Source organism: Phascolarctos cinereus, unplaced genomic scaffold, assembly GCF_003287225.1.
Source record: "Phascolarctos cinereus isolate Bilbo 61053 unplaced genomic scaffold, phaCin_HiC Scaffold_5;HRSCAF=322, whole genome shotgun sequence".
Classification (NCBI taxonomy): Eukaryota; Metazoa; Chordata; class Mammalia; order Diprotodontia; family Phascolarctidae; genus Phascolarctos; species Phascolarctos cinereus.
The window spans coordinates 21248710-21272328 of record NW_027555958.1 but is presented as its reverse complement, the minus strand read 5'-3'; the positions used below and the strand labels follow the sequence as shown (position 1 = coordinate 21272328).

The window sequence follows — 23619 nt, the reverse complement described above, 5'->3', positions numbered from 1 at the left end:
ACAGGCCATATCAAAGATGGGCCTCAAACTCAAGTCTGACTTGTTTTAGTTGGCTCCCACTGGGTGAGGCTACCTCTCACTTCCTACCAGGTTCATCTATACAAAAGACTTAATAGGCCAATATAATCCTGCCCCCTATGGGTACTGCCTTTTTCACAAATGAGATGGGAGAATTCGGTGTCTTTCTCTGGATTTCTGATTTCCCTGATCTAAAGGAAGACTGTGTACAGATGTCGTGTCTTCCTGACTAGGCCTCAAATGCCTAAGTTTAACAGCTGAATACATTAGAGACTATGGATTCTTAACCTTTTTTGGTGTCATGGCCATACTTAGGATTACAAAAGAAACCAATGATAATGAAATAGTTATCAAAATTGCAAATCATCTTGTTTGCCTCAAAGGCTGGCATAGCATCTGATTAAACTTAATGGTTTTCATCAACTTATATGCTAAAATGATTTCAAATTTATTAATTGGAATGTCTAAACTATACTTATAAAATTTTACAAGCAAAGAATTTTCAAATGCAACTGGGAGATCCTAACTAAACATTTTAGATCTGTTAAGGCTGGTTAAAAAAAAAAGTACTTTACCATACAACTTTTGTCCCAACAGTCACTGCCACCACCCTGAGTTTCCATGGCATCAAACTTTCTAGAAATCGTACACCTGAATATAGCTTCAAAATTTACATGAAAGGATGAATGTATGTAGTTGTGAATCTAAACCCATGATTTAATTTAAAATACCCCCACCATAAAAAAAACAACCAACCAACCCCTCTAACTTCTAATGAGCAACAATATTCTCCAAATGCCAACCTATACCACAGGGGCCATGATGCTTCAGGACATGAAATCAGCTGAGAACTTTTCAGCAGTCTATCTGAAATAAAGATTCAACTAAAGGCATTATAAACAAACGAAAATAAATTTGTCAAAGAAATCCTATATCAGTTCTCAACCCTACTGTTGACAAAGAAAAAAACCAGCTTAATATATACAAGGACAAATTAATTTCCAACAGCAGACAGCTACAACAGTTTTTCATGATTTCAGAGTGTGGCAAATTCATTTCTGCTAAAAACGTCTTGAGATTTCCTTTCAAGTAGGAAGGCATTCTTTACTGTGAACAACAACCGGCTTTTAACAAGAACACTCTAGACAGCACTGATTTAAAATTGTGCAAATCCCTACATAGAAAGTGTAACTTTTGTGATATGCCAAGGCAAGCACACACCATAAAATTTACAAAACAAAACCCAAAACTACTTCAGTTTCTGTTCTTAGGTGATGCAGGTATTGCCTTCATCCCAGGAGATACAGGCATTTCCTTCACAATTAACACCACTCATTAACATGCCACAGCTTCACATTCTGCTAACCCTTATACAGCTTTCTATCAGTGTGAAGATGCACACAATGTAAGGGGAAAAAAAAACATTCTGAAATATTTTTGCATGCACAGGAACATTAGCTGGCTTTTTTTTTTCTCCAAAAAAGAAAATGGTCCCATTTCAAACAATGTGTGGAAAGGCAGTTAGGCAGTAGTAAGGAAACACCCCTGAGGCCCGCACTCCTGTTGTATTGATTTCTATTAAGGATAATTCTGAAAGACAAACTCCCAGTTGCCTATGTTTTCATCAAAGGGCACCAACTGTTTGGAAACTAACACTGGCTAAATAAAAAGATCTTATAAAGGGTTGACTTCTGGTTCTGTGGCCTCAGGTCAGTTCCCCAATCTCTCTGGACCGAGTGAAAAGGGCTCCTGACTGAGTGCCTGCTCTACAGATGATCCTGATGAAGCCCTCCAATGCCTTGGGGGCCACCTTCTTGTTCCAATGGTTGGATCCAATTATCTGCACATTACTGGCTGATCCACTTCCCTTCCTGGTTAGAGGTGCCCTTGATGTCTTAGTTGGTTTCTTGTGTGACATCGACATGTTGCCACCCATTTCTCTCTTCCATGTCTCATCTTTCCACTGCCTTTTGGAGCGCGCCACCTGCAAGTGACTCTTTTGAGACCGTGGCGTTCCATAGTTTGCAACAACATAGAATCAATGGGAGAAAACAGGAATTAAAAGAGAGGGCTGTGCAGAAACAAGCAGCTTAAAACCACTAAAAGCACTATCTGATGTCCCAGCATCACCCAGACTTCTCTCTGGGCATCTGTGGCTCCCTTGCCTATGTGCACTGCCAATCCAGGACACACATACATGGATTAATTCAATGGGCACCTGCCAGTTACGTGTTATCGGGCCAACAAAGGCTTGTGCTCCAGTTGTTTTTTTTTTTAGGCAATTGGGGTTAAGTGACTTGCCCAGGGTCACACAGCTAGTAAGTGTCAAGTGTTTGGTCTGAGGCCGGATTTGAACTCAGGTCCTCCTGACTTTAGGACCGGTGCTCTATTCACTGCACCACCTAGCTGCCCCTTCCAGTTTGTTTTTGATGTGGATGGTGCCACCTCTCCTCTGAATCACTGCTGATTTCAAGATGACAGACTCATTCCAGGGCTCAATGTAATTTATCATCTACAAATAAGAACATTTGGATATTTCCTGGCACATGTTAAGCCAGGTGCTTAATACTTTTTTCTTTTAACCAGCAAGGAATCTGTGGAGACTGCCTTTCATGACACTGCTGAAGGCCTATGGTAAGTAAAACTCTGTTGTCCATTTCCCTGCTTTCTACGTCTCTGTATGGCGGGGCTAATATCACCTCCAAAGTCACATATATGTCAGACTTCTGTATAATTTTAACACACACGGGAGACACCTTTAGGAATGATTGTTCTTGTCCACTCTGCCAAACACATTCTCAAAAACCAACACACACACACACACACACACACACACACACACACACTATGGGATGTTATGTTCCCTATAACTGCCAATTGTATAAATGCAAATGTGTAGTCTGATGAGCACTCTCAGAATGGAGTGCTCCCCCTTCTGTTCTCAGTAATAATTTCTCTGGTGAGTGGACTATTGTTATAGATTTTAGATAAGAACACTGAGTAGCTGTTGATGTCCTGTGAGTCACATTTTTAAGGGGGAGATTCACATAAAATTATTATTCTTCTTTCCTTTGAATCTTTGCCTCTGAGATACCTAGAGAGCCAAGTCCTAAGCGCAGATCTTTCCTGTGTGCCTGGCCAGGTCCAGGAATGGCCCCGCTGTCACTGGAAACGTCACCCCTCCTCTTCACACAGCGTGTCAGAAATGGGCACCGGCTCCCTGAGGGTGCCACGATTCAGCTTCAGTTCTGTGTTGTCTTCATTCTTCCTCCTCCTCCATTTAGCTCACAAATGAGCTTATAACTCTAAACACCCTCAATGACCACTGGGAAAAGCAGTTTCTCGGCTCATTTTGGCTGTGGTGCTGAGGAAGCCCTTCCTTTAAATCAAGTCCGCTGCCCTGTGAAATTTTACAGAGATTTTACAGTGTTCAATCCAGCCATGAATACTGGTTTACCAGCTGCAGTTTTAATCTGTCACCTAGGCCCAACAATGAATGGGGGAGACACCACTGGAGGAACAGAACACCATCCACATGGACAAGCAAATAATGAATTAAACCAGAAGATATAAACCAGGAACACTCCAGCTCAAGGAACACATAGACTAAAAATCAGAGGTAGAGGAGTCCTTAGTAAGGTTGGTTTCTTCCTGTGTCAAAGAACAAGAACAACTGCTTCACAGTAAGTTACAGCTGACAATTTCCGCAGTCAAAATAAGCACACCAGAGCACCAAGGATTACCCACCTATATACCACCACCCCTTTCAGAAAACAAAGTACAGAAGTCATATGAATTTGGCGAAACCCTCCAAACTGAGGAATACGTTTTGTTCGATCCTTGGTGACTTGAATAAAAGTCAAAAAACAGTGCTGGAAAACATGGTTTGGGTTTAAAAATTGAAATACCAAAGGTTCATGGACAAAAAGATGTCTCCATGACATGAAATGTCCTAATGCTTGAGGGCACAACCCATTTCCTGCTTCATAAACTTTGCATAAAGGCAGGTATTATTTCTGCAAACTCAAACATAATTCATCATTTATGTTAATAACCTCTAATATAATAAATGACTATCCCCACATTTTAACTCCAGGTTTTCTAGGAAAGTCACTGTGTTTGTGTATATAAACTTTAAGAGTCAGGCAAGTTTCGTGAAACTCCCTCAAATAAGATGTAACAGTTAACAGTACCATGGTCATCCCAATACTTCGAGTGCTCTTCCCAAGGATGCACTGGCTTCACTTCTGTCAATTAAAAGAAACACAATTTTTAATATTCTCTGAATTGCACCTCACAGGTTTTTTACTGTAAAGTACTTACGATATAACCTAAGTCAATAAAATCTCGGGAACTTTTTCAAGTCAAGCTGGTACAGGAAACCACTAATGAAAAAGCTTTTGAACCAATGGAGTTTCAATATATTTAATAGCCAGAATCTAAGTCATTCAGAATTAAAACGACTGCACAAGACACAAACAGAATAGCTTCTAAGAAAAAAAAAACTGGAATTCAACCTGAAGATTTCAAGGTATTAAAAGAACAGATTAAAAAAAAAATCTGTCCCAAAAGTATTCGTTTCACTGTTAATAAGTCCTTTTAAAAAGCTGCCCTACAACACTATAGATTTTACCAGCCTGCTGAAATCCTCTCTAAACCCACAAAATTTCTTAACAGTCCAATGCATCCTCAATCCTACAAGTAATGGTTAGGATAGCATCGACCCTTTCCTTCTTCCTGCTGGTAGCTTCCAAAACAGTTTTGCTGCTATTAGCACAAACCACTGGGTATGTGAGTGAATGCGTGACAATGGTCTTGTCTAGTCAAGAGAGGAAAAAAAGGATAAAGCATTTATCACATTATGTTATATATTATTATAATGCATAGCAAGCATTGTGGAGAGAGAGAGAGTGAGAGTGAGAGAGAGTGAGAGAGGGAGTGTGTGTGTGTGTGTGTGTGTGTGTGGTGTGTGTGTTTATGTGTTTGGGGGGGGGAGCGGAGGAAATGAGCGAGTTGTAATAAAAGACAAACCAGAAAGAGATTGCCCTTGCTCTTACAGCGTTTCCATTCTGATGGGGGAAAACCACACACAAAATGGAGCAGGGTGGCGGAAGGACCAGGGGCCAAAGTCAAGAAGCCTAGAGACTTGGGAATGGAGCTGGGAGAGAAGTGACTATGGACAGCCCAGCCTCTTCATGAAATAGTGACCATGGGCAGGAACTCAACAAAGAGAAGAGGAGCCAGAGGGTAGAGGAATCCTCAGGACGGGAAGGCTGTGGGCTCAAAGTTGGAAGAGTCAGGAGGACAAGGAAGTGAGCTGATGTCAGCTGAGGCTGGGAGCGGGACCTGAAGCAGGCAGCACATTTGGGTCAAGTTCCAAAGTAATGCAAGCACTCCTAGCTCCAGCTCCATACACATCATTCTGCAAATGGCAATCACCTTACTAGAGAACCACAATCCATGTCCCCCCCCAATCACCTAATTCTTCTTAGCCACCCTAACTTTACTCGCAAGGGTAAAAGAATGCTGGCTGTGCTCAATACAACAAGGCTGATAATAGCAAGAGATAATTTACAGAGGTAGATGGCATATCAAACAATAGAGCTAGCACTTAACAGAACTCAAAAGACAATAAAATTTATCTTAAGAGGTATAGAATCTCAAGGGAAATAATTTTTAAAAGGGTAAAAAAATAAAGAAGCAATAGCATTTCTAGACCTCAGATTATATTATAAAGTGATCATCAAAATGTTGCTATAAATTTCAAGGAAATGTATTACAAGGAATGCAAAGCTGTTAAATACCTTTCTGAACAAGAGCCTCTGAGATAGCATTATGCTCCATCAAATTAGGCGCTTTTTCATAATCAACAAACAGAAGCACCGGAAACTAGTATTCTCTACATTTTTCATACAAATGCAAAGATAGTAAAGCTGTGGTCCACTACAGAATACTGCTTCTTAAAGCCAGCCTCTTTACCCAATACCCTCAACCAAGGATATATTCCATTGGTGAGGAAATGAGTCTCAAAATTTTGTGTAGACGAGAAAATTGGCGTTTGGGTTGGCAGAGGTTGAGGTTTTTAGCTTCTCTCTCTCCCCTCACCCCTGTCCTTTATTGAGAAGACCCAAGGCTTTTTCCTCCACTTTCTGAATTGATCCTCCAATAATCCCCTTGTATTGCACTGCTCCTGGCATAGATCTTGCAGGGCACTCAGTCTGCTCTAGCCATTTTCCCCATCACTGTCCAGTTACAGTCCAAGTGTGGTGGTTCCACTACCCTTGGTGGCAACAAATTTGTCATAAAAATCGTTGTGGAGATTTTCTATTTTCTTCTGTTTGCTGTCCTACTTCCACTTTTGTCCTTAAATACCCTAGGGATGACACTGCTCTCTTGCCAAGCTTTCTTTATTTAGGCAGGATTTAAGTTCCAACACACCTCTGTATTTTATGAGGTTGACAATACTGATAATCCTACATCATCCTTCTCTATAAAATTTTACAGCTGAGTTTATATTCTAGGCTGGCTTTCCTTTGCTTGGCAGAAATAACCCCGTTCACCAACTCTTTGATCACAAATATCAGACAAGGAATAAAGAGGGAGATGCACAATTTCCAAAGGTGTTCACTACAGTGGTAGAGGAGACACAGTGCAGTCCAGGTTGAAGACGGATTACCTGTGAACAGCGAGGCCTCCCAGATTATCTTGTTTTCAGATGATACTATGCTGGTTGCAACGGGCCTGGAAACACTGTAAAGCCTCCTGAAAGACAGCTGTAAACACTCAAAAGTGCTTGCCCAGACCATTCACACAGGAAAAGATCAAGTAGATGAAAAATGCTGATTGGTCAGATTGGATATTGAATATATATAACATATCTGAGACAGACAGCTATATAACAGACAAGATGGATCTAAAATTAAAGAGGACAGTGAGCTGGACTGCCTTCAGGAAATTACAAAGCTCCTTTAACGACACCCCTCCCCGACACACACCAACTTCCCCAGGAAACCAAGACATCTTTTTAATATCAACATCCTACTGCTGTATGGCTGAGACACGGAACCCAAAGATTCTGAAAAACTGAAAATAAACAGAGGGCAATGGAGAGGCACAAAGTGGGCATGGGCAGGTTGTACCATGTAACTACTAAGGAACTTCAAAGAACGAGAAAAAAATATCATCGAGGAAAAGTATGATATGAATAGAAGGTGGTGAGGGCCAAGCTCCCTACTGATAACATGGTGATTAGCAGGACAAAATAGGGGAAGCCTCCAGCATGGGGAGTGGACCCCATTATGACTTATGAGGATGTTGAGCAGCTGCATCCTAGGAGGGAACATTCAAATCAATGAGGTCACATCTGAATAATCATCAAGACTATCTGGCATTTATTAAAAGACAGAAAGGCAGATCAGCATAAAGAATAAATAAATACCACCTCAAGAACTCAGGGTTCAAAAAGCCCAAGAATATAAGTTGCTTGGGGAAAACTGGAAAACAATTTGGCAGAAGTTAGGTTTTAAGCCAACATCTTATGCTATGTACCTCAATAAGCTCAAAATAGATATACTTACCACATACCTGAGAGAAGGTCAGACTATAAAAATTCAAACAAAAGATAGAAGTAATCATGAAAGATAAACTAGATAATTTTATTCCATTAAGTTGAAAAAGTATTTTCACAGACAAAATCTATGCAACTGGGGTATGAGCTATCAGCTAGGAAAGCTTTGCATCACATTTTTCTGCTAAGGCTATCATATCCAATGTAAATAGGAAAATAACAAATATAAAACCATTGGGTCTCATCAGTGGTCAGAGGTAATGAAGAAAAATTTCTCAAAAGAATTACGAACTATTAACAATCATATGAAAAATTGCTCCAAATCAAATAAGAAATGTCTGGGAACTGATACAGAATGACTGAGCAGAACCAGTAGAATTTATACAAATTTATCACGTTAATAAGAATTTATATAACAACAACATCACTGAAAAAAAGACTTAAAAACTCTGACCAATGCAATGATCAGCCATGATTCCAGAGGACTGACGAATAACCCACTTCCAGGGATCAGGCATGTGGTACAGTAGATAGAGCACCAGCCCTGGAATCAGGAGGACCTGAGTTCAAAGCTTCAAACACTTACTAGCTAGCTGTGTGACCCTGGGCAAGTCACTTAACCCCCACTGCCTCAAAAAAAAATAATCTGCTTCCTGACAGGGAGGCAATGGACTAAAATATGAAAAATGAGATATTCTGGTATATAGACAATATGGAGTTTTGTTTTGCCTTTTTTTGGGGCGGGGGGAGCAAAAATAGAGAGGAAATAAAATAAATCCTTGTTGGATGAAAAAAATGTTAATTAAAAAACCAAAAGGAGAAAAGCAAAATCAAAAACAATTGAAGTAAAACTGGCAAAATATGAAATTATTTTACATTGTAGAATGACAGGTACACTAATACACTGCTGTGGATCTGTGATTTGCCCCAACCATTTGAAAGCAAGTTGGAATTTCATTTTTAAAAAGTGGCTAAACTATGCCCAAAGGGCTGTCAAACTGTGCAATACCAGTTTGATCCAGCAATACTACTACTAGGTATGTATCCCAAAGATACAAGGGAAAAGAAAGACCCACAGGTACAAAAATATTCACAGCAGCTCTTTTTATGGTGGCCAAGTATTAAAAGCTGAGGGAAAGCCTATCAATTGGGGAATGGCTGAACAAGGTGTGGTATATGAATGTAATGGAATACTACTGTATAAGTAATGGTGAGCAAGTGGGTTACTGAAAAACCCAGCAAGACTGGCATGAACTGATGGTGAGTGAAGTGAGCAGAACCAGAACACTGTACACAGTAACAGCAACACTATGCGATGACCATCTGTGATAGACTTAGCTCTTCTCAGCAATGCAACGATCTAAGACAACTCCAAAAGACTCATGATGGAAAATGCTGTCCACATCCAGAGAAAGATCTATGGAGTCTGAATGCACAGGGAAACATACTATTTTCTCTCTTTTTTTTGGTTTTTTCTTTCTTGTGGTTTTTCCCTTTTGCTCTGATTCTTCTTCCACAACATGACCAATATGGAAATATGTTTAATATGATTATACACATATAGCCTATATCAGATTGCATGCCATCTTGAGAAGTGGGGAAAATTTAGAACTCAAAATCTTACGAAAGTAAATGCTGAAAACTAAAAACAAATTTTTTAAAAAGTGGCTAAAACATCCACGTCTTTGAACCAAAAATTCCACTGCAAGGTATACACCGTAAAGAGGTTAAAGAAAGCTCTCATATACACCAAAATATTAAGAACAGTTTTTTTGTGGTAACAAAGAATGAGAAATAAAGTAAATGTCCCATCGACTGGCGAATGGCTAGCTGTGGTACACAAGAATAACAGAATATTACCACGCTATAAGAAATGATGACTATTAAAAATTCAGAGAAGCACAGGAAAACATTTATATTAACTGATGCACTGAAGTCAGAACCTAAAAAGAAAACAATGGCTACAATGTAATTTCAAAGGAGAAAAAAAACGAAACTGCAAGCCACGTAATTATAATGACCATGCTTAATTCTGGAGATTGAGGAAAAGACACCTCTCTCCCCTTTTTGCAGAGGTGGGGGAGAAAGGGGAGGGATTACAGTCTGGATATTGTATTTACCATCAGAGGCGCCTGATGTGTTGGTTAGTTTCACTGAAACGATCCCCATAATCTTTTTTTTTTAATTATTTGTTATAAAGGAAGGCTTTCCGGGTGGGAATAGAGTTAGAAATGAAGATGCCAAAGAGATTAATGAAATACTTTTTTTTAAAAATTAAGTACCTGGAGGACATGGATTGGTAATGTTTTTATTCCCTGCACTCAGCACAGTTCCTTGTGCATAGCAGGTAGTTAATAAACATTTACTGAATTTAAGTGTTGGACATATCAGTCTGCTATATTAAAAATAAGGGAAGAGAATGAGGATTTATTAAGCACCTAGTATGTTCCAGGCACTATGCTAAGCACATTATAAATATTATTTCATTTGAGTCTCACAACCACCTTGGGAAGTAGGTGTTTTTATTTTATCTATTTTTTCATTTGAGGGAACTTAGCCATAGAGAGGTTAGATGACACAGCTAGTAATATGTGAACTCAGTTCTTCCAGACTCCAGGCCTAGGGCTCTAGCCCTGTTCTCCCTCACTGCCATGTATACTAAAGGGAGAATCGGTCACATCCTCCCACAAGGAAAGTATGCCTTTGCTAGATGTTTAAGGAGAATAAAGATGATAGCTAGCATTTACACGGGCCTTTGAGGTTTGCACGGTACTTTATATATGTTATTTCATTTTCTCCTCAAACAACCTGTGAGGTTGTCACTAGTTCATCACATACAAATTAAATCATTTCTGAGTGGTGACCCCTGGAGATCTCTTCCCATCTTTCTCATCTTCGTTAAGAATGTCGTAAAGGAGATTGATGCTTCAGCTGAGAGCCGGGCAAAGTGAATCAATCCTTTCCATTTCAGACCATTTCACGCAAGCACGGTTTTTAATGGTGAATTAGAATCTACCTCCCCCCAAACTATGAAGCACTGTCATTTTGACCTTCAGCCCTATAAAAATATTCAACGCAAGAAAACATACCTTTTGTAGGATGAATTATTTTCAAATACCTGTAGATGTTATTGAGATTAAGAATAATTTAAAAGTATTATTGAATTTGTAACAGTTTTCTGTCATTTACTTCATATATAACTACACAATACTGGAACATCCACTAAGCAGGTCTGCACACTAAGAGATATGTAGGATTAAAAGCCATTCCCAATAGACAGGTGGTCAAAGGACAAAAACAAAGAGTTCTCAAAAGAATTGTTAACTACTGACAACCACATAAAAGAATGCTCGGAATCACTAATTAGAGATATGTAAATCAAAATAGCCCAGATGTTTCACCCTACACCCTGCAAATGGGCAAAGATGACAAAAGATGGTAAGTTAACAAGGGAGTAGTGAGAAGACTGGCAGAGTAACACATTGTTAGTCGAGCTATGAATCAGTGCAACCATTCTGGAAAGCAATTGGGAATTATGCAAATAAAATGACTAAAATGTCCAATCCCTTTTGACCTATTAGATTTCACTAACACAATCTGTTTAGCCATTTTCCTGTTGATGATGTGAGCCACCTCCCCAGCTACTCTATTTCCACAAAAACTGCTGCTATAGGGGGCAGCTAGGTGGCGCAGTGGATACAGCACTGGCCCTAGACTCAGGAGGACTTGAGTTCATGGCCCCTAAAGAGAGACCAGATATTCCCACCCTTTTGCATAAGTAGAAGGTGTTACACAGGGATAGAATATTTTCAAACCTTTTGGACACATTGACTGGGTATGCTGCTCCCCTCCTTCTGCTTTTACTTTTAAAAAAATGTTAAATGGCGTATAATTGTTTACATGGTTAATATAAAATATCTTGGTAATTTACTGTTGTATGGGATGGCTCTTTGGGAAAGGAGAAGAGATACTGGGAGAAATTCTGGTGATTTAAGAATTATACATATATAAAGATGGTCTGCAGAATTTGACATGAAAAGGCGTCTTTAGGAGTCAGTGAGCTAGGTTAAGCTCACTTTTATCTACTGAAAATATTCAATAGTACAAACAATCATAAATCTAAACAGGTTGACACAAAACACAATACACGTAGCTCATTTAGGTCTCATAACTGCCAGGAGGCAGGCACTGGAAATCAAAGCCCACTTTACAGATGAAGCTGAGGCATGCTGGGTGAATGATTCCACCAAATGACCAAGCTGGTAAATAAGCAGCACAGACACATGAGCCAGACCCTCCTGCTTCCAGATTCAGTGTCTGCCTACAGCACACACTTATGTTTGGGCTGGGCGTGACCTGTGTACGTTAGCAGATGACTGAACTCAGCTAGAAATATTCCACAATACTTTATATCTTGGAATTCACAGGGCTTAAAAAAAAAGCCTGGTGAAACTTACCCAAAGGAAAGGAGAAAATCAGAACATAAATATATATATATATATTAGATTATTATGATATATATATATATATATATATATATATATATATATATATTAGATTATTATGATACACTGTAGAAGCAAAACTATAAACTAAGGCAATACTTTCTTCCTGCCTAGATCAACCAAGAAACATTTATTAAGTGCCTATTGTGTGCTGGGTACCATGTTAGGTCCTATGGATACTCCCTCCCCCCCCAAAAGAAAATCCCTGCCCTCAAGAAACTGGTATTCTACTGGGGCATAACTAACACACATCAATATGTACAAAATAAAAGGTAATTTGGGGAAGAGGGCACTAGAACATGGGGGAAGGGGGAAGAGACAGATGTGGAAAGGCATTTCATCTGTATTGCAATAATCTCTGAAAAATGTTCTCTCAGTACCTTGTTTTCCTTATTTGCAAAATAAGGGCAATTTTCTTCTAAGGATGTTTAAATATGACTATAAAAACATTTTATGAATATGGACTGTTATATGAATATTTAACAACAACAATAAAGTTTTTACAAGTATAACTAAATAACACTTACAGCTACATCCCTAATGAAGGCCAGGACTGATACTTGGGGCAAAATAAATCAGACAACACGTGACTACAGTGACAAGTTTGGACTGTTCAAACCCAATCCAGGCAGTCAGTATAAACTAGATGCTCCAGATTAGAGGATCACCTCCCCAACACAACCACCCCCTTCGCCCCTTTACCCTGTGCAAAAAGCTTACATATTGAAGCTTTTAAGAAATGCCACTTTCTTGATCTGTAAAATGAGGAGCTTTGATCAAATGCCCTGAGGTCCCTTCTTGGTCTAGATCTAGGAGATGATGAACAATAAGAAAAAGAGTCAATAACAAATTTCATCTTTAAGGGAACCACTTCCCAGTTTCCAGAGATCCAGGGGCCACAACAAAAACATTTAATTTCTAATAAACAAGTCATCCTTTATGATTCAACCATTTATTGAGGACCCTGGGCTAGGAGCAGTCCCCTCCCACAAGGAACTTTAGCCTAGTTGGTAAGGCAAAACACACAAAAAGATGCCAAAAGAAAACTATCTTATGAAGCAGCATCAAGTGTAAGTATAAGAGGAGTCCAAGAAGATCTAATGTAGGAAGTCAGACCTCAGACAAGGAAGCTTGAAAGAGGCAAAAAGACTAAGCCTTGCTAGGGTCATAGTGGGTAGAACAGGAAATAAAGTTAGGAGGACAGACTGTGGAACTTTAATTAAAAAGCTTAAGAGGAGCTTTGACTTTCAAGTGTAGGTTTAAGAATCAGGTGTTCATAGGTGGGAGACCCATGATGCAGGAAGGGATGTTAAAAAAAAATCACAAATAATTTATTAATACTTAAAGCAAGTTTCTCGTGAAGTTTTCTAATCCAATTTAGATCATGATAAAAGCTCTACTCTGAGTGGCTAATGCAGTGAGAACGAGATGGAACAAAATGCTGATTTCACTGATAAAATATACAGTGTAAATAAACAACTAAATAAATGACATTCTTCAATAATCCGCTGTAGTTCTAGAAAATAAACCTTTTGTTCACTAGCTGGTAACCTAACAGCAGGAGTTCTTGACTCGAAATTTTTACAAATATGTTGACAACTGTTATCAAACAAAACTTTACAACTGTTTTACAAAAAAAAAAAGTTAACAGTTGAATTTCCTGTAACTGACTTCCTTTATATATCCTCAATTAAAATGATTCTGACAAGGGGTGCATCGACTTCACCAGCCGATACCATAAGGGTCCACGACACAAAAAAGGTTAAGAGTCCTTTATGTAGAGGTAGAGAGGCATCATGGCCGTTCTCATCATCTAAAAAGTCTGATTAGTCTTCATTTGTCCACAGCACTAGGTATACATTTAATTACGGGAGGCTCCTGGCCCCAGAAGTGTCCAAACTAGGGCTCGTATATTAGAGTTTGCATCACATGTGCACCACACACATCGCTGTCTCCTAGAAAGCAGGTGCCATCCACTTATCTCAGTACTGGATCTGGAGCCTGTACCCGGGATGCTGCACGTAGCAGGGGTCTAATAAATGTTTCTGGAGTAAACTGATATTAATACAAAGAAAAACATACCACACCGAGAACTTAGTGATCAGATAACAAACAAGAATGTTTACATTATACACAAAGCCCAGAAAGTGTATGATAGGAGCCTCTGATAAATGTGGAGAATCCTTAACAGGTCTGTGTTTAAGTTAAGGGAAGTTTTCCCACAAAAAAAGGACGAGATTCCTTAGAAATGTTGAAAATTTCCAGTCAAATCATCATTAAGTTAACAAAGTAAAACAATCCCAATTTATCTGTGAAAGCAGATAAAGCCAAATGAGCAAAAGACTATTTATATAGAAAGTCCAGGTCTTAAAAACTATTTTCCTTAAAGAGTAATTGAATCATTTTTGAAACTCAGATTATGAATTTTCATTCTACAGCCTGAGTTGTTTCTAAAATATCCCCCCCCCCAAAAAATCATGTGATTGTACAAAGGGGAAAGGAGTCTCTCGGGAGGTCATCTGAAATTACTAGCTGAACAGCAATAAAGTCAGTCTGGAAGCGTACTCTTAGCCACCACCTGATACTTCCGGACTTGCTTTTGTTTTCTACTACTTAGACTTGTGACTCAACCACAAGCATTTCAGTCTCATTTGCCAGTTCATCTAGGGCTTGGACTGGATCTCTCAAGTTCCTTCCAACACTACGGGATTATGAATTTAACTACAGTACAGATAATATTCCATCACTTCAATTCAAGATAAAACATTGTTGAAACTCCTAGGTGTGCAAACAATAGACACAAGCAGGCAGCACTTGACTGTCCAGTCCCCATCCATTCCCAGGGTACTCTCCAGTGGCCCCTCCTACTTCCTGTAGGATCAAGTGTCAAGTTCTCTGGCAAGTAAAGCCCTTTGCAACTTGGCCCTTTTTAGCTCTCCTGGTCTCTTCTGGCTGCTTCCTCCAAACTGATGCTTGTCTCTTGACTCCAGGGCTAGAAAGACTCGACCCTCCCCCACCTTCCCCCCTCTAAAACCACCTTCAGCTTCCTATGCATTTTTGTTTGTACCCAATTATTGACATGTCGTCTCCCCCATAAAACACCAGCTCCTTGGGATAGGGCCTGGTTTGTCTTAGCACCCCTAGTGTTTAGCACAGTGCCTGGCACATAAGTGCTGAGCAACTGCAGTAAATGATACCTGGCTCTGCTCTTAGGCGGTATCTCCACCAGAAATGATCTTCTGGAAGTTTTCTGAACCTTTGGGGGGTTCCTTTTATTCCCTATTTTATTCCATCCCCTGTCTACGTCTACTCAAGTAAATTCTAATGACTAGTTCCAAAGAGGAATTTGGGGATTTAGAAAATCTCAGGTGAGATGGGAATACCTGAATTATTTCAAAAAATATTTAGTATTCCCCATAATGACACTTGTTTACTACTCATTATAAAAGAAAAAGTCCCACCCAAGGCTTTAGTGATACAACAACAGACAGGTGAAGACACCCTTCTTTACTGTTCAGGTGGGAGGAGGGAAGATGTTCGTGGCCGAGTGAGGAAAGGGCCAAAGAGAACTACTCAATGTCTCAGTACCTATGCCAACTTCTTCCATTCCTATAGTCACACAAAGAAGAAGCCAATCAGGTTCTGGGCAGAAGGACACTGTACTGTACCACCAATTCATCGCACTCACGATAGTGATTTGCTACTTCACCATCTAACACCTACTTAAGCACACATGGCAGATCGTGGCTTAGGCTTTTCCTTACAATTATAGATGCCAATTATTTCTACCAGCTGACCTATAACCTTTGTCATTATTTCTTGGGAGCTAAAACTTAAAAAGCTTAAGACCCCACATATTCCAAGTTTAATTAATCTTCCATCAAATCCAAAGTTATGATTTCTTCTAAATGCATCAAGCTTGAACATGACTGAGTTAACCCTGCATCACTGAACGTTGCACTGAATTACTAGGCAATTTCTGGCATTTAACATTCTAGTACCCTCAGTTCCCATGACTGTAAGTCTTTCTATTTTCAAGGCTAACATGCTTTGCTAATACTAAGCATCCACCAAGCTCTGGTCCTACCACAGCCCATTTATATAAATGTAGCATTCCTTACTAACCCCATACCTCACCCCCAAAACGGGGGGGGGGGGGAAGGAGGAACAGAAACAAAGAGATTTATCCAAGTTACAATATAGGCACTCAAAATTTCATATGTTGATTTATTTAGGATTTGCTCATCAATCTCCTGCAAAAAAAAATAAGACCATCACTTCTCTTTCTGGCAGCTGGTCAATATGCTTTCCAAATTTCTTCACGTTCCTCCTAAAAGGGATAGTGTAATAAATTTTAACAGTACACCCAAAAACCCAAAAAACAGTAAACTGACAACAGCTCAGGTAAAAGATTTGCCAGGAGTGGGTGGAGGGGATGGGCAACAGGATGCCAGTGAAATATTCCATACTCAGTCGCTCCACCCATTCCCTGCCCCTCCCCCAAAATTGAGAGAAAGGGGGTGTGTGTTTACATTTTGCTACAGTGCAAATCTTATAAAGAATGTAGTAAGCCTGACTCTGCCCAGGTGATAAAGTCTCCAATTCCTCCAGATGAAGCACACTCAATCTAGGTTTCTCATTTGCACTCAAGGCACACACTAAGCTCCACTGGGGCCAGGGAAATGGTGTTTTATCTTTGTATCTCAGCACCCAGCTGAGTGCCTTGCACATAGTAGGTACAACAATATTTTCTAAATTAACCCAGTCCTTCATGATACATACCATGGAGACAGCACAAATAGGCAACGCGCAAAGCTAGTTTAAATATACGCTCCCCAATGAACAACAGCTGTTATATTCTACCAGTCTACAATAATTTCAATCATACTAGAGACCATTTCTTGGAATAAAATGTAAATTACTTCTTCATTATATACTTTATGAGTTCATTACATACTTTGTGTTTAGCTTTCTCTGAATCTTCCACCCTATCTTCAAGCCCACGGCTACAGAAGTTTTAGGAAATTAATCCACAGGTTCATTTAATTCTTTAGCTATGAAATCAATTTGTAACTTCATAGAGGTACATCTAATAAGAGATGAGGATATCATAAAAAGACGCATTCTGGACTCCAAATTAGGGGATGGAAGAAATATACTACTCTATCCTCAACCCTCATTTTCTTGTCTCCACCTATGCAACTGAGCATCCTTTGAACTGACGAGCTGAAACGGAAATAATTAACACATTTGATTTAAAGTAGCATTTTAAAGGATTTTTTTTGCTTGTGAAGTTGCAAAGTAACTAGTCTTTTTCAAACTACAAAACCACCTGAATGCATAAGAATTATATTATTCTTGGACAGAAAGGGGAAAATGCTCGAAAAACTAAGAGTCCTCTCATAGAATCACAGATCTAGAACCAGAGGAAGCCTAAGACATCACCTAGATCAACTCCCTCCCTTTTACGGATGGGGAAATATATTAGGCATAGGGATGTTGTGACTTGCCCTCAGCCACAGGCTAGGAAGCATCTGAGGTGGAATTTGGGCCCAGGTCTTTCCTCCAAAGCTAAAATCTTTCCACTTTAGGATAGGGTTTAAGTGGTCCTTTTAGATGGTACAGTAACCCAAACTGGCCGTATAGACCCACTTTATTCTAAATTCAACTATACATGCTCTAAGGAAGGAAAAACCAAGCTACTTCCCATGTTATCACTATAATTCATATTGAATGATGTACAAAAAGCTGCTACCTGAAAAACCTGCCAAAGGCAAGATGATTAATGTTATTCAAAGTGTAATTCTTATTAAATAGGGTCCCACGCACTCGCCAATCAAGACCTCGTGCTATAGAATCACACACGTATTTCTGGCTAATTAGTATCATTTGTGCACGTACAAAAAGAATCCTTTCGGCCTCAGCTGTTCTCGGGCCAGTGCATTAACACCGACAACTTTTCATTCAGCAAAGATACCTTTTTTGGGGGGGCCCCCCGCGGAAAACGGGGTGTTGTTAATGTAACTCAGCAGATTAAACAATGAAGTGGATGCCTTTATTAGCTACTGTTGTTATTACCTAGCAAAGTAACAAACCCTCCATACCCTTAAGAGAAATAACAATGTTCATACCCTAACTTGTAAAAACAGTTATGAAGTAACCAATAATTACAACAACAAAAAAACCCAATGTGGTTTCCTCCAGTTAATAAGTGACATTTTTATTGACCAGGGAACGGAGCTATTTTCTGTGAGCCACCCCCTCCTCCAAAGCACCCTATCCCCCCATTTGACTAAAGTCGGAGGGAGGGTCGGGTCAATTCAGTTCCCCCTCCCATTCAGGTCGAAAGCTACTGCTCGCCCTTTCCTCAGTCCTTCCTCTGCCCGGGATGCTCTCGGGGTGGGGGGCTCCCCCAAGTCGGTAAGCGACAAGCCCCCCTTTCCCCTTGGAGGCGGGGGAGAAAAAGATCCCGGGGGCAGAGGGAGAAGGAAGGAGGGAGGGGAGAGGAAAGGACAGGAGAAGAAAAGAGAGTGAAAGAAAGGGGGGAAAGCGAGGGGAAGGAGGAAGAAAAGAAGGGAGGGAGGCCCGGGGGGAGAAAGGCCGGACAAGGCCCTGGAGCCGGGGAGGCGCAGGAGCACCCCACCCCCACCCCGCGCCCCGGCCTTAGCCCGGCGCAGGATAGAGGGTCGGGGCCGGGCCGGCCGCGGGCCAGGATGCAGACGGGCCGGCCTGGGCCCGCTGCCCGAGCCACCGCCTCGGCCGCCCCCACCCCCACCCCCGCGCTCCGCTCGCCGCCGCCCGGGCCGCGCTGCAGCTCCCGGCGGACCGGGCCAGGCCGCGGCCTCCTCCTCCTTTCCTCCCGCGCTCGCCCGCCCGGCCCGGCCTCCCTCCGCACACACGCCGCCCACCGTGGGGCGGGAAGCCTCCTCGCCTCGGCCCGGCCCGCCCTCGGCCCTCGGCCCCGGCCCAGACCGCCTCCCCGGGCCCGGGGGGTCGAGGGGCCTCCTCCTCCTGTGGCGCCGCCGCCGCCTCACCCTCTGCCTCCGCCGAAGCTGCTGTAGGCCCGATCGTCGTAGGTATCGAAGTCCGCCATTTGCCGTCTCCGCTCCGAGAGGAACCAGGGCGAGCGAGGAAGGACCCCGCAATATAACTCCCCCCGCCCCGCCCCGCGGCCGGGGCTGCCCGCCGCGCTGCCTGATCGCAAACCGTCCGCACGCAGGCACGCAGGCACGCACGCAGCCGCGGCAGCAGCACGGGGCGCACGCGCGCGCGCACGTACGCACGTACGCCCGCCCGCCACGCCACGCCGCGCCGCCACGCCGCGCCCGCCGCCCTGCGGCTCGGCTGGGCTGGGCTGTGCTGGGCTCGGGCCGATTCCCTCCCCCCCCCCTTCTCCGCCCTGGCTCCTCAGGCGGCTTCTGCGCGTCCCCCGCCCTGGCCCCATTGTGTGCTGGCCGGCCTCCCTCCGACAGCGCCCCCGCCTGCCCAGGGGACCTAGTGCTCCGCCCGCCGCCCGCCGCCCGCCTCGCGGCCGGGGCTGTCACTCCCCCGGAGAATCGGGCGGAGCCCGGGGGCGCGAGTTCGAATCCCTCCTCCGGGGCTCCCCTTCCCCAACCCTCCGGGCCTCTCTTTCCCTTTCGGGAAAAGGAAAAGACGGCACCGCTCCTCTTTTCTATTCCGAGGTGACTGGCGTGGTGTTCGGAGCATCTCACTGAAAATGTCGTTTTTACCCCATTTTCATCTACCCCTGGATCCCTGGCCATGAGCCCACGAGCCCTCTCACCGACTAATGGGGAGAGGGAGCGATGGAACTGACCTGCAGCTTTCAGTTGGCGCCTACTGTGTGCCTGCCCGCGCTGGGACCCCAGAGGCCACCTAGCCCACACCCCTCTCTTTACAGTTGAGGACACAAACGCCTGAGGTCGCTCAGAGGCGAGATTTGAATTCAAGTCCTCCGACTCTCAAGTCCACTCTCTTTACACTCTGACACGTGTCGGTCAGTTTCAAGGAACAGCTCACTTGTCAAAGAGGGGGAGGGGAAGCGTGTGTTTGGACGCGAAAGTGGAGTGGAAAGAGTGTCAATGCAGTCGTGAAGGTGTCCTTAACAGTGCACCGATGTTGTTAAAAAAAAAAGTGCCAATACACCGATGTTGTTAAAAAGGGTCAATACACCGACGCTGTAAAACTGCCGATACACCAATTTTCGAGAAAACTGGATGATCTCTAAAAAGTCCTCCATAGCTCTAAACTGGACCTTTCTTGTTCTCAGATTGCCTGACCAGCCTCCCTTTATTCAGGACTTCTGCAGGATCCTAGCTAAAAGGGACTTGTTGGAGACCATCCAGTCCTCTTCAGGGGGTGCAAATTGAAATCAGCCCAAACGCTGAAAATATTTGCCCGAGGTCACAAAGCTCATAAGTGTCTGAACCATTGTCCTAAAAGAGGTCTTGAATTTTTGTGTTTTTTTTTCCTGATTGATTTTCCCCTCCCCTTTTTATTTTTATTCTTGGTACAAAAGAAAGATAGCTCCAAAAAAAAAAAGTCCATGTCCAGAGAGAGAACTGATGGAACTCTTCGTACCTTTTTCACTTTATTTTTCTTGGCTTTTTATCCAGTGTGTTTTCTTTTACAACATGACTAATATGGAAATCTGTTTTGCATAACTTCACACGTATGATCGATATCATATTGCTTACTTTCTCAAGGGGTAGGAGGGACAGAGAGAATTCAGAACTTAATTTTTAAAAAATAAAAGTTAAATTTAAGAAATGTAATCTGAAAATATTTAACGAAATAAAAAAATATTTTTAAAGGTACAAGGGAAAGCTCAGTGAGTAGTGGGAGGGAGGAGGGGATATGAAAACAAAAGATTTCAATAACAGTATCTTGGAAGAAATTTTAAAGCAACAATTTGGAGAAGATGTCTATGATCCCATTTTCATCCTTCCTTTTCTTCACCAGCTTCGCCTCCTTCAGAGCTTTAGCATTCCTGACACTAGGATGGTAGGTTTAGAATTGAAAGGGAACTCAGAAGCCATATTTAGCTCAACTCCTTCATTTTACAGATGAGGAAACTGAGTCTCAAGGACATTAAGTGAAAGTGCCCAAGGACGTTGGGGCAGTGAGTGTCAGAAATGGGTTTTGAACCCAGGTTCTAGGAACCTTTCCACTCTCCCTTGGAACCTACCTTCACTCCCAGAAGTCTTCCTGGACTCTCGGTGGTCCCTGGACAGCAGTGCTCTCTCCCTCCCTCTGAGCTGTGGAATCACTGGCTGTGTCCTTCCTGCTGCTGTCTAGCTGCTTCCTGGGCATCTTCCCTCCAGAAAGTCATGGAAGGTATCTTTGCCATCTCCTATGGCATCTAACACAAGACTGGGCATATCCTAAATACTTACATATCTATAGAGTTGACTTCCTCTGGTTATTCTTCCCTTGGTCCTCCCTTTATCCTTAGGGATCACGATCCATGAGCATCCCAAGAGGCCGCTTTCAGAGGCTCCTTGCTTGCTGTGTGACCTCAGACAAGCCACTTCCCGTCTCTGATCCTCAGCTTCCTCCTCCTCCTCTGCAAAATAAGGAGGTTGGATTGGAAATCTTCAAGTTTAAGTTTCCTTGGGCTGGGTGCCTCCCACCCAGTCAAAAAAGAGGAAAAAAAATTTCCCTAGACCTGTGAAATGAAGCATCAGTAGTCTCTGAGGTCCTTTCTAGATCTAAAACTATGAATCTGTATCATCTGTCTCTATCTTTGTCTCTCTCTCTGTGTCTCTGTTTCTGTCTCTGTGTGTGTCTATCCCCCCCCTCTCTCTGTCTTCCCCAATACCCATTGGAATGGCAGTTTTAAGCTGCCCCATTTTCCCAAGTTGGCCCACTTTGCCCCTCCTTTGAAATCCTATGTGTCTTATTTCATGCATTTCAAAACATTATTCTAAGAACAGGTACATAGACTTCAGTAGGCTGCCAAAGGGGTCCATGATACACACAAAAAAAGATTAAGAACTACAGGTCTAGATTCTGAGCTGGTGACAATACAGTGTCTGCCCCACTACTCATCAACAGCCCTTGGGAATTCACCTCCTGCTGTTTGTGGTAGAGGTCCCCAGAATGGCTCTGTCAGTTGGGAGAAGCTTGGTTTAGGAGCACAAGTTAGAAAGGGGATGAAGTGTACCAGCCAGTAGCCACGGCAGCAGCTGCTAGCCAGCCACCAGATGTCAGTCCTGGTACTTTGCAGAGCGCCTGTCCTTGATGCTGGACTTTTTAGCGGGTTCCTGCTCAGTAGTGAGGATTATACTTCACTCTTCTCATGAAAGGCTCTCAGGACGTTGGGCATACACATTCATTATACAGCACAGAAGCCTCAATTAGAACGGGCAGGAGAGAGACCACAAGCCCAAAACAGCAACCCACAAACCCAGCCAGGCTGGCTTCTAGCTAATTGGAAGGGGAAAGCAAAGAGATGAGGTCAGGGCATTTTTGTGAATAGAAAACAGGCATCATCATCATCATTATAATACTGAACTAACAGTGTATGAGATGGGTCTTCCCTCACACACTAATCATGTGCCTGGAAAGGGATGTGTGGGCTGGAGATGAAAATAAGATCAGCCTTTAAGTTCTCTCTGTGAAAGAGCCCTAGATGAAGAATCTTGACAGCTTCATCTGTTTCCTAAGTTTGGGTTAATTACATATTAGGTCTGCAGACAGTAGGATGCTTCTATATTATTATTTCATGCATAATAGCAAAGTCCACTTTGGTCTAGGCAGGATTTTTAAATCCCTCTTGATAAGAGTCTTGCAATATATTATAAAAAGATAAAATAATAACTGTACTACCCTACTGATAGAGGTAGTGATTTATAGTTGGTGAAGGATCATATTTGATCCTATTAGAATTTTACAGCCAGAAGAGACCTTGTAGGATACAACTCTTTACAGTGAGTAGATGGGGCAAGTAGGTCCCCTTTTGATGAAGAAGGAAACTAAGGCCTGAGGGGTAGATGGTTAGTGGAGGTGAGATTGGAGTCCAAGTCTCCTGCCTCCCAGACTAGTGCTGATTTTATAGATATAAAACTTAACAGAGATATATTTGGGCAGATTTTTTTTATTTCAATGACAACAACCATAATAATAATGATAATACAGCAGCACCTTGAATGTACTTTACTTGTATCCTGCACAGAATCTCTACAACATTCCCCCAAAGGTGGTCTTCCAGCCTTTGCTTCAGCCTCTACTGAAGAGGCACCCACTGCCTCTTAAGGCGCCCCCTTCCGCTTTTGGATACCTCCTCCCAGATTTGGGTCATCTGCTAATTGGGTAAACACATCACCTATGCCTTCATCTAAGTTTGTTATAAAAATAGTAATCATTATAGGTGGGGCAGGTTGGTGTGAAAGAGCTCTGGCCTCTGAGTCAGGAAGACCTGGGTTCAGGTTTGGCCTCTGACACGTACTGGTTGTGTGCACGTGAGTGTGAGTGTGACTCTGTGTGTGTGTGTGTGTGTGTGTGTGTGTGTGTGTGTGTGTGTGACCT

At 42.3% G+C, this 23619-nt stretch overlaps 1 protein-coding gene across 2 annotated transcripts in view; it reads right to left on the bottom strand.

Annotated features, from left to right (window-relative positions):
• Positions 1-19233, bottom strand: part of EIF4H (eukaryotic translation initiation factor 4H) — a 32536-nt gene extending 13303 nt beyond the window's left edge. For both annotated transcript variants that reach the window (XM_021005573.2, XM_021005574.2), the window contains exon 1: positions 19125-19233. In XM_021005573.2, coding sequence (XP_020861232.1) covers positions 19125-19183 — 59 coding nt within the window. In that variant the 5' untranslated portion in view covers positions 19184-19233. The remainder of the gene's footprint in view (positions 1-19124) is intronic.
• Between the last annotated feature and the right edge of the window lie 4386 nt (positions 19234-23619).